We start from the raw sequence: 9,988 nt of genomic DNA, 5'->3' as shown, positions 1-9,988 counted from the left end.
CTTCAGAGGTACTTTTCTTCCTTGAGGTGATGCTTTGATGGGTTGAATTTCATCCATCTTGTGTTTTTGTGTTCAAAAATACAAATAATGTAACATAATCTAAAAAGCTCAAGTGCTTTATGGACATGGACCCTGGTCTGTACTACTTTATGACCATGTGAAATTTCCCTATATTCACCTGTACTTTTGCCTCTTTGTTTTGCAATTGAAATGAATGTCGCACCGTTTAGACTCTTACACAAACAGAACAATGTACTGTTTGTCAGTTTCTCATACTTTTGTCTCAGTATCTTATTTGGTGCCACTCTCAGGAATGGATTTCCATTATTTTTAATTGCAGACAGAAAAGAAATTGCAGTGCTCTAAAAACGACAGTAGGTGGTGGTAGAGAGCTTCACACAGTGGCCAGGAAGGGCTGAGCTGCGTGGAGGCCTGTAGTTGTAGAAAGTTGTCTCTTATCAAGTTAGTCATTTTTAATGAGTAATTATTAGAATAAAACAAAACTGATAGAATGATCAGTCTCTCTTTGTGTGCACATTTTACTGTGATCAGTTGAGTCATGTTAACAAATGAAAAACAGAGAGATGACTTAAAACCAAAATACTACACATGCATACTGGGCGGTTTTCAAATATGTTATTAGGCCATATAACAAATTATAGATTCTTAGTGCTTAGATCAAACCTGTATGATTTTAGTTTTAGTTAACTTTTGATTATTTAACGTGACTTTTTTTTTTTTTAAATCAGCCAACTGAAAGGTTTTATGTGTTGAGTGACTATTGTTTGCACATATATAGATAATAGATATACTATAGTACAGTATAGCAGTGCTGCTACACTTAAAGTAATACACTAAAAAAAACTAGTTGTACTTTACTTTGTGAATTATATTTCCAGAGTAAACGGTATATAACAAATAATCCACATTCTTTTACTAAGATGTGCTTATTAGTTGTGTTTTTTTATTATTTTTATTATTATTATTCTTTTTTGTTTGTTTGTTTTGTTTTGTTTTGGGTTTTTTTTCTTTTTTCTTTTTTATTCTTATTTGTTTATTTATTTATGATGACGTAACGTTCTTTTTAAATTGTTTTTATTTGTTATTTTTTGATGACGTAACGTTCTTTTTTATTGTTTTTATTCGTTACTTTTGATGACGTAACGTTCTTTTTTTAATTGTTTTTACTTTTGATGACGTAACGTTCTTTTTTTATTGTTTTTATTCGTTACTTTTGATGACGTAACGTTCTTTTTTTATTGTTTTTATTCGTTACTTTTGATGACGTAACGTTCTTTTTTTATTGTTTTTATTCGTTACTTTTGATGACGTAACGTTCTCTCCAGGTATGGCTCTGCCCCCCTGTGTGGAGCATGGTGGGGGGCGTCGCTATGGTAACGTTTCCGGTGGCAGCTGGGACACGCACATACACTCACATACCGAGACACAGAGTCCAGGTGTCTTCTCCGGTGACACACACACACACACACACACACGACGTCACTCCCGTGTTTACGCTGATAACGGAGGCTCACCGCACCGATGAAACTCCCCGGTAAGGTTGGTGTGTGAGAGAGGCTGCTATGTTCTGTGGTATTTCTGGGATAACGTAAAGATGCTCATCACGTCGCGGTAAGTTTATGGGGATGTCACTGTGTGTTTCACTACAACACACAACAACAATACTTACACGATAATATTAATTAATTTGACACTTTGTTTCTTTATTTCTTGGTTCAGGTTATTTTCTAAGCGGTTTGTTAGCACGGGTGATGTCAGATTAATGCTACTAAAATTAGATAAGTATAGCAGCAATAATAGATTTATAAAATGTATTTTTGTGTTTGATGTTATAAAGTTAAAAGAATCATTTTGTCTTAATTGTTTCTATACCTTCCAGCACACAGACTGTGATGGAGCGTTACGAGTCTCTGGGTCTGGTTGGGGAGGGCAGTTATGGCACGGTGCTGAAGTGCCGTCATAGAGACTCCGGCCGCCTTGTTGCCATTAAGAAGTTTGTGGACTCTGACGATGACAAGACGGTGAAGAAGATCGCCCTGAGGGAGATTAAGCTGCTCAGGGTACCTGTCAGTCAGTCCATCACCCAACCAGTCAGTCAATGAGTCAGTCAGTCTGAAACCTGAGTGAAGCAAAACACAAAAGCAGTCTGTCAATCACAAGACCAACATAACCCGAAACAACTCAGAGTCTTATTCCTACGTTTAGTTTAAAACTCATGATGAGAGGAAAAATCTGAAAAAGAGAGATCAGCTTCTGGGAGCTGTCTTTGTAGCTGCACTAACTTCATTGTTCATACAAGGTTGTAGGCGAACTGATGTCAAGTTAAAAATGCTTTAATAAAATATCCAACAGTCAGTGTAACCACTTTCAGCTTTAAAGTCACAAATGCTTGTTCCTCTCCTGTCATCTCCCTCACCATGAAGCAACTGCGTCACGGCAACCTGGTGAACCTTCTGGAAGTGTGGAAGCGTCGTCGCCGATGGTATCTGGTGTTTGAGTTTGTGGAGCGCACACTCCTGGACGATTTGGAGCAAAACCCAAGTGGACTCGACCTGAACACCAGCCGACAATATCTGTACCAGATCCTGAGGGCTGCAGCCTTCTGCCACCAGCAAAATGTGAGGAGACACAATGAAGAATTCCCACAAACACCCAAAGTCCCAAACAAGTCTTAGACCTTTAGCTCTTCAAGTATAGGTCAGGTCAGATTGACTTTATTGCTGGTTTCAGGTCTGTGTTAACACCTGTGCAAGTTGATTCAACCCATTAGGTCCTAAAAAGTCCTAACAACAGTTCAGGTCCTTTTCTAGTTGGGTTTACATGTCAGAATCAAGACCCATCTGTGGAGATGCAATCTCCAAGCACTATACATCTATCTCTAAGCACTTTGTATAGCTATATTATTTGCATGAATTTGACTCTAGACTGTTACTGAACTGTACATAGTCTGTACCACTTCTGATGAAATGAACAGTTACCATTCAGAAACAAAGAATTCAGTAATGTCTTCTCCATTCTGTTGAGACAATTCAAAGAGTTCCCAGTATGTCTAGCAGATGAAGGATTACATGCTTTAGTGTGTTCTTTGTCTCTTTATGTCACAGATCATCCACCGTGACATTAAACCAGAGAATATCCTCATCTCTCGGGAGGGCGTGGTCAAGCTGTGCGATTTCGGCTTTGCCCGCACAGTGGCGTCACCTGCTGAGGGCAACGTCTACACTGATTACGTAGCAACTCGCTGGTACAGAGCCCCTGAACTGTTAGTGGGAGACATTAAATATGGAAAGTAAGTGTTAACGTCTACACCTGTGGATGTTAGTTTTACGTTGTATGTTGATCAAAACGTAAACAGGTGTATATGTTTATGTGTCTGTGTAGACCAGTGGACGTGTGGGCGGTAGGTTGTCTGTTATTAGAGATGTTAACAGGTCAGCCTCTGTTTCCCGGTGACTCTGACCTCGACCAAATCTACCACATCGTCAGGTGCTTTGGTAAGCAAAAACATATGCTAAATCTCCTTTATGAGCTCACTCAACCCCTTAAGTAACATTAAGTTCGCCTTTTTTTCTATTACAGGTAACCTGACTGCTCACCACCAGGAGTTGTTCTACAGGAATCCCGTCTTTTCTGGAGTCAGGTTGCCAGAATGTTTTGGCCAAGTCCCACTGCAGCAGCGCTTCCCTACAATCACATCTACTGCCCTAGACCTGGCACAGGTACAGTTTAGTATTAGTTAATTTATTGACTTAAAGCAAGACATTATAACTTTAGCTGAGCAGTGGCAACAGCAGCCTCTGCTGCCAGAAGTTGTAATTACAGGACGGTGACGTATTAAATTCTGCTTGGATCTGAATCCAAGGGGTAAAGGTACTTGAACAGAAAGCACTGAATGAACAATGAGCAATATGACCCACATCATCTTTGCACACAAATACAGTCTCTTTGCTAGTATTCAGCTTAGCTCTGTTCGTGACCAGCTAAGTTACAAATACAGTCTGAGCACTGGAAGTCAGGAACTTACCTCCATTGATTACAAGCCAAGAGACATATTGATGAGCTAACAAGTGTAGTGCCATCTATGAATTTGTCCATTATGTCTGGTAATTTTTAGATTGAAAGTAAAACATATCAGAATCAGTAATACCTTTCTGTACTCTTTCAGTGCTGTCTCCAGATGGATCCAGAAAGACGAGCCCAGTGTTCAGAACTGCTAGAACATCCTCTGTTCACGCAGGATTCTTTCCATGTCAGGTATCTCTGTTTGTAGTTTAACAATTGTCATGTGTACAGAGCAACTCACCTCATCTGATAGTCTGTTAAGGTTTAACACAGTATTTAGTTGCATTTCATAATCTCCTAACTCTCCCCTTGAACAACAAGGCTGGGTTGTAGGTAGTCATTTCTTATTGGCATTCAGTATCTAGCAACAGTGATACCATGAATCAACCCTTTGTTGGGTAGCCTCCAAAATCAATTTACTAAGCTGCTGCATCTATTGTATCCATGTATCTATACAGGTTTTTAAATGAGCTGAATGCTAAGATCCAAAAGGACCTCAGAGAAAACTCTATCCTTCCCAAAATAACCAAAACCCCAAGACGAGAGAAAGATGAAGGGAATGAAAAAAAACAGAGAGGCAAAGATAAGAAACAGCTGGAAGATGTGGATGAGAAACTTAACAAGGAAAAGGAGAAGAAGGACAAGAAAGAAGAAGAGAAAATGGAGAAAGCAAAAGGAAAGCAGTCTTCGAAGCTTTCTAAAACTATTCAGAACACTTCAGAAGTTTTGATGTCCACCAAACAGTCCAAGACATTAGCGGCTAAGATAATTGATAATACAGCAAAGGCTTCAGTGGCCATGAAAAGTAAACCAGGAAAAGTCACTGGTGCAGGGTTCAGGAAGGAACTTGAGATTTCTAAATCAGCTAAAACCATTTCTTCTGATTCATCAGAAGGTAAAAGGACCATAACAGGTCTGAAGAAGGATAACATGGAGGCAGCTAATGCTAAACATGGGAAAGTTGCTTCTTCACAGCCAAGGGAAGACCATTTAAAAAGTAAAAAGCATACAAAAGATAAAGATTCGAGTGACTTGCATTCTAGTGGCTCAGACACAACTGTGTCAAGTAGGACTGAGAAAAATGTGGTGGACCTCTGTCGATTTTCTCTGAAGCAAAATCAAGAATATGGGAAAAGCTGGAACAACACAAAAATGAAGGTGCCTACAATGTCTAAAAGCTCAACCACTAATTATCCACATGTGACTTCATCTTCAAAAGCCTCTTTGGAATCAAAGGTCAATCGAGTAGACTCTAGCTTGGCACTTCAAGTGTGTCAGCCATCAAACAATGATCCCACCACTCTAAATATCCCTTCTGTCACCAAGCCATGCAAGACAACTACTACTTCAGAGCATCAGATTGATCAACTGACCACAGAGGAAACACAGACATCTGAATGTCCAAAAGTCTTAACCTCAAACCCCAAGCCATTGAAGACTGCCTCAAACTCTGGCCCAGAAATGACCAAAACCAACATGTCTTTGTCCATCATCCTGTCAAAAACCCTTAGCTCAGATCTTTCAACACAATACTACAAGGGTTTTATTGACACCAGTCCTGTACACAGCACTACGGCACTACCCAAAGGAATATCAGATCCAAAATTGTCCAAAACTGTCTCGACTTCAATTGCTAAACCGACAAATGACACCGTATGTCCACCCAACAAACCTTCAAAGGGCCTCCAGAAAGACCAGGAACTTACAGAAGTATCAGTCGAAACCACAAATCAGCAGGACAGTTTTAATACTTCATACGAGGTTATTAAGGAGGATCGTGGATACTTGAAAATGAGACCAGCAACCAAAACAGCTGGAAACAACATACCAATATCCCATGCTTCTGGAAAAGATCACAAGGAGGATCCTGAATCTTCTAAGCCTTCCAGCATCCTTCAGCAGAGAACTTTAAAATCTAAGATTACCCCAGAATTCAGAACAACCTCCACCTCCATACTGAGTGAAATCCCTAAAACCAACACCCTCAAAGTCTCAGATAAGGAGAACAGAGAGGATTTAGCGCTCTCTGTGTTCACCAGTGAAACAACCAAATCTTCAGTTAGTCAATCCTCAAAGGTTTCTGGAAGCTCAACTAATAAGCAAAGAAACAACAGCAGTGAAGCTGAAGCTGATGAAATATCCTTGAAAACCCCTCACTCCATATCTTTGATTGGACAATCTCAAGCAAAATTTGGATGTTTTAGCCACAGTACACCATCTGCAACAATGACCTTAAAGGCTACATTTCCTACAGAGGCAAGAAACAAAAGCGACAACCCAGAAAGGAATGACACAACAAATATATCCACTATCACAGATTGGACTTCTACCCCTTCTACAGCAACTCCAGACCATAGAGCTTCAAAGAGAAGCCTCGTTGTACACAACACTGACACTGCAGACTTTAATGAGTTTGATTTCACTGTTTTTTTACCCCATTCCTCTCCACCTCCTCCTCCCTCCTCCACTCCTCTCCTCCTCCCTCCTTCCTCCACAACCTTTATCCCCACTTTCTCCGTTGTCAATAAGAGCCCAGCCGCCAGTGATCACCTTACCCTGGGGGCAGGTTTCCATCCTGGGAACCACAGCCTTAGGTACTAAAGTTTTCACAGTTCAGCACAAGACAAAATGCTACTGATATTTTTAAGACAATATTATGTCAACAAATCTCACACAGCAATATCCTTCACACCTCACTCCACAAGCTAGTTAGCATCTGATCAATGAATCAGCACTGATTCAGCATCTTGCTCTGATGTAAGAAGATGATAACGAGAAAACAAGTAACTAGTCCTAATATTCCCCAATAACTCTTCAGCACAGTGTAGTGTGAAGCATGTTTCATCCTTGTTTATCATCTAATGTGTGTTTTGACACATGGTAGGATGCTTTGCTGTGTGTGTATTACAGGTGTATAGACAAGCCAAAACATCAAGGTGGCATTTATAGTCGACTGGGCCAAGAGTCTCTGTCAAGCCACATTACAGCATCAATAACAGCACAGGTAACAGTCCGAATGTGTTTTTCTTGTTCACAACAGAATCAGAGTTGACAATGTACTCTCACAAAGTTACCTCACTCTCCTTTTCCTTCAGGTGTCAGATAAGAGTCTGATCAGTGAGCGCTCCTTCCTGTCTGATCGCTGTAACTTTGGTAACAGTGCTGCAGTGGCCAAAAAGAAGTCAGACATCTATTTCCCAGACCTAAGAAGCTCGGTGCTACCAGAGCTCAGAGGAAGAGATGGTACGCACAAAAATACGAACGCAAACTATGGACATGCACACCTGGCTGTAGAATAAACATTTTAGTAAGGAAACGTAGTGAGGAAATGTATGAGGCAGGCTTTGTTTGGCAAGGTCTGAATTTTGACTTTTATGAAAAATAATGAGAAATTCATGGAATATGAGTATAGATGTTGTATGTGTTCTTTTGTGGTCAACATGTAACCTGTACTGTTGAAATGCAGTGATGATTTCTCCAATGTTTTCCCAGGCAAACACAACAAAGGTGTCACCAAGGATCGGTGCAAAGACAAACAGCCAGTTCCCTCCATTTCTCCATCAGAATCACTGCAGCACGGACACAACAGTACTGACAGACACCACACACACACACCAAAACACACATCCTAACACACCTGTTTTATTCTTTGCTGACTCTCTAAATGCAGATTTCTTCATTTTTACTTATCACTCTATTAACCTCAATATGTACAATGCTGACTTTGCCCAAATAAACAGACACACTGCATTCCTCCCAATGCACTTCATTTAGCATTAGCGGTGGATACATTTTGCTAATATGAAGAACTACTTGTTCCATTTCTACCTAGTTATTGGTGTCAAATGTTAAACCAAATAATATTGTAATACCAAGAATAAAATTGTTACTTTTGAGCCTCTTTTGTCAAACAAGAGACATATAATGTGTGAAAAGTTGAATAATGGCAGTTAATCAAACGTTTTTGGTTTTGTTTGTTTTTATTACGTGACACCTTTTTAAAACAGGTCTTATGTAAATACTTTATAAAGCATTGTTCAACAACACATTACTGTAGTTGTTTTACATGGGCATTATGAGAGTAAAGAAGCTATTTAAAAAGAAGATTTGTTGTGTTGGTTCTGGTTTGTAACTGTATATAAGTGAACAGCTCTGAGTTTGACATAAAAACATCTAAACAGAAGACGATCTGTAAATGATGACTTCATTTTAAGACTCGTCACTAGAGTCCTCTGCAGAAAACGAACCTACGTTCAGCCTGTTCTTGACCATTCTCCTCAGCACCATGGTTGCTAATTCGGCGCTATCTGATGTCGACCCTCCAAATGGCTGAGACATTAAACTGTTGAACCCTGGGAGAGAACCGGCTGCACGTCCTCTGCTGTTGGTCAGGAGGTAATGGAGGAGGATGTCTGCAGGGCTGGGGCGGCTGTTAGTGATTGGTCCCGTTGGGGCTGGCTGTGGCCTGACTGGTGTTCCGGTGTCTTTGGTTTCTGGTTTCTTTGGTGATGACTGGACATCTGGCTTTTTAGCTGTGGCCACTTCCTGCTGAAAATTATACATCAGATAGAAAATATGGCAAGGAGGTTTATTGATGTAGCAAGTGCTTTAAGTGAGGCGAAGAACAACATTTAAAACACAATGAAAAAGAAAAAGAAAGTCAAATCAAAGTAAAATGTGTGAAGCAGACAAACATAAGAAAAAAATATAGTCACAATGTAGGGATACAGACAAAAGTGCATCAAAGGCGAGGGAGGGAGTGTTTTAAAGTTAGATTTGAAAGCGACTAAAGTTGATGCACATTAAAGATAATAAAAAAACTCAGTGCCCACTTTATTAGGTACACCTGTATAGTCTAATGTAATTCACAAAACAAATATTCCACTGTTACAAATCTTATATGACCAGTTTTTGAGACATGTTAATTCAACTACATGTTTATTATTGAAGTCATAGTTAGTGTTTGTGTGTTATATTGAGAGGTGTTTCTAATATTTTGCCTGCTTCATATTTGCAAATGGGCAAAACATTAGAAACACCTCAACAAACCAACCTTATGCTGTCCACTGCAAATGCAGTGTCAGTCCAAGCTGAACTGAATTTTTATATTTTTAAAGGTAGAATTCATAGCTGAGCGGTTGTATTGCATTGCTTTAGCTTTTACAGATGTACTTAATAAAGTGGCCTTTGAGCGTACGTTGTATTTATCACTTTATTGTGTCAACCAAGCACCAAATAGCTCCTTAAAAACACAATAAGCTAACTATTAATCTTATATACAGATACCTTCCTGGTGATGGGCAGGGGTGTGGCTGCGGTCGCTGTGATAGTGGTGGGGTCCGGTGTGTGGACAGGAAACATCCTGCACATGTCACCCACAGCCGAACCATCAAGCTCTGGAAGGTCAAAATCCGAAAAAGTGTACAGGGGCCGAGCTTATGGAGGGAAATCAGAGGTGTATTCATCCACTGCACTCAAGAGTTAACAGTAGCAGGCTAAATCAGTCACCGTTTAAAACACGTTGGTGGTCCCTCCCCTTCTGCTACATAGCCAAGATGGCGACCATTGAGGGTGAGAAGTGTTCATCATTGCACCATCCAGGTCCTTATAGTCAACTGCCTGTTGCCGTACTTGTCGACATGAACACACTTATGCGTATATAGAAAGTAAGTATGTGGAATGAGGCAAAGGGTTGAATTCATTAACTATGAATGCACCCAAATTCAGGTGTTGCTGGACCTCAAGAGCAGTGTTAAAGCTTTAATCTTCTATAACTCTCTCTGTTGGGGGAGACGCCCTGAGCATGACATCCTAAAAAATAGTGCATCTGAAGAAAATAATTTGTAATATTTAAAAAAAAACCTCAAATGTGAGCAACTAAATTCATGTAATTTGTGATTTGTTG

At 39.9% G+C, this 9,988-nt stretch overlaps 1 protein-coding gene across 4 annotated transcripts; it reads left to right on the top strand.

Annotated features, from left to right (window-relative positions):
- Nucleotides 1-1,345: 1,345 nt before the first annotated feature.
- LOC139606995 (cyclin-dependent kinase-like 4) lies at nucleotides 1,346-7,878 on the top strand. Of its 4 annotated transcripts, none has more exons than XM_071459508.1 (11): nucleotides 1,346-1,555; nucleotides 1,901-2,081; nucleotides 2,445-2,639; nucleotides 3,126-3,310; nucleotides 3,403-3,515; nucleotides 3,601-3,740; nucleotides 4,187-4,275; nucleotides 4,542-6,677; nucleotides 6,994-7,087; nucleotides 7,179-7,326; nucleotides 7,576-7,877. In XM_071459508.1, the coding sequence occupies exons 1-11, from the start codon at nucleotides 1,374-1,376 to the stop codon at nucleotides 7,713-7,715; spliced, it is 3,603 nt and encodes a 1,200-aa protein (XP_071315609.1). In that variant the 5' UTR covers nucleotides 1,346-1,373; the 3' UTR covers nucleotides 7,716-7,877. The 4 variants fall into 4 exon arrangements, 3 of the variants coding, with proteins under 3 accessions (XP_071315609.1, XP_071315611.1, XP_071315610.1); XM_071459509.1 differs by having other exon boundaries at nucleotides 1,420-1,632; nucleotides 7,576-7,878; XR_011684754.1 differs by lacking the exon at nucleotides 7,576-7,877 and having other exon boundaries at nucleotides 6,613-6,677; nucleotides 7,179-7,234.
- The last annotated feature ends 2,110 nt before the right edge of the window (nucleotides 7,879-9,988 follow it).

Source organism: Trachinotus anak, unplaced genomic scaffold (assembly GCF_046630095.1).
Source record: "Trachinotus anak isolate AG129_WGS33_773 ecotype Australia unplaced genomic scaffold, CSIRO_AGI_Tana_v1 ptg000023l, whole genome shotgun sequence".
Classification (NCBI taxonomy): domain Eukaryota; kingdom Metazoa; phylum Chordata; class Actinopteri; order Carangiformes; family Carangidae; genus Trachinotus; species Trachinotus anak.
Note: the sequence above shows the minus strand (reverse complement) of the source record. Positions and strands in the feature narration are given on the sequence as shown.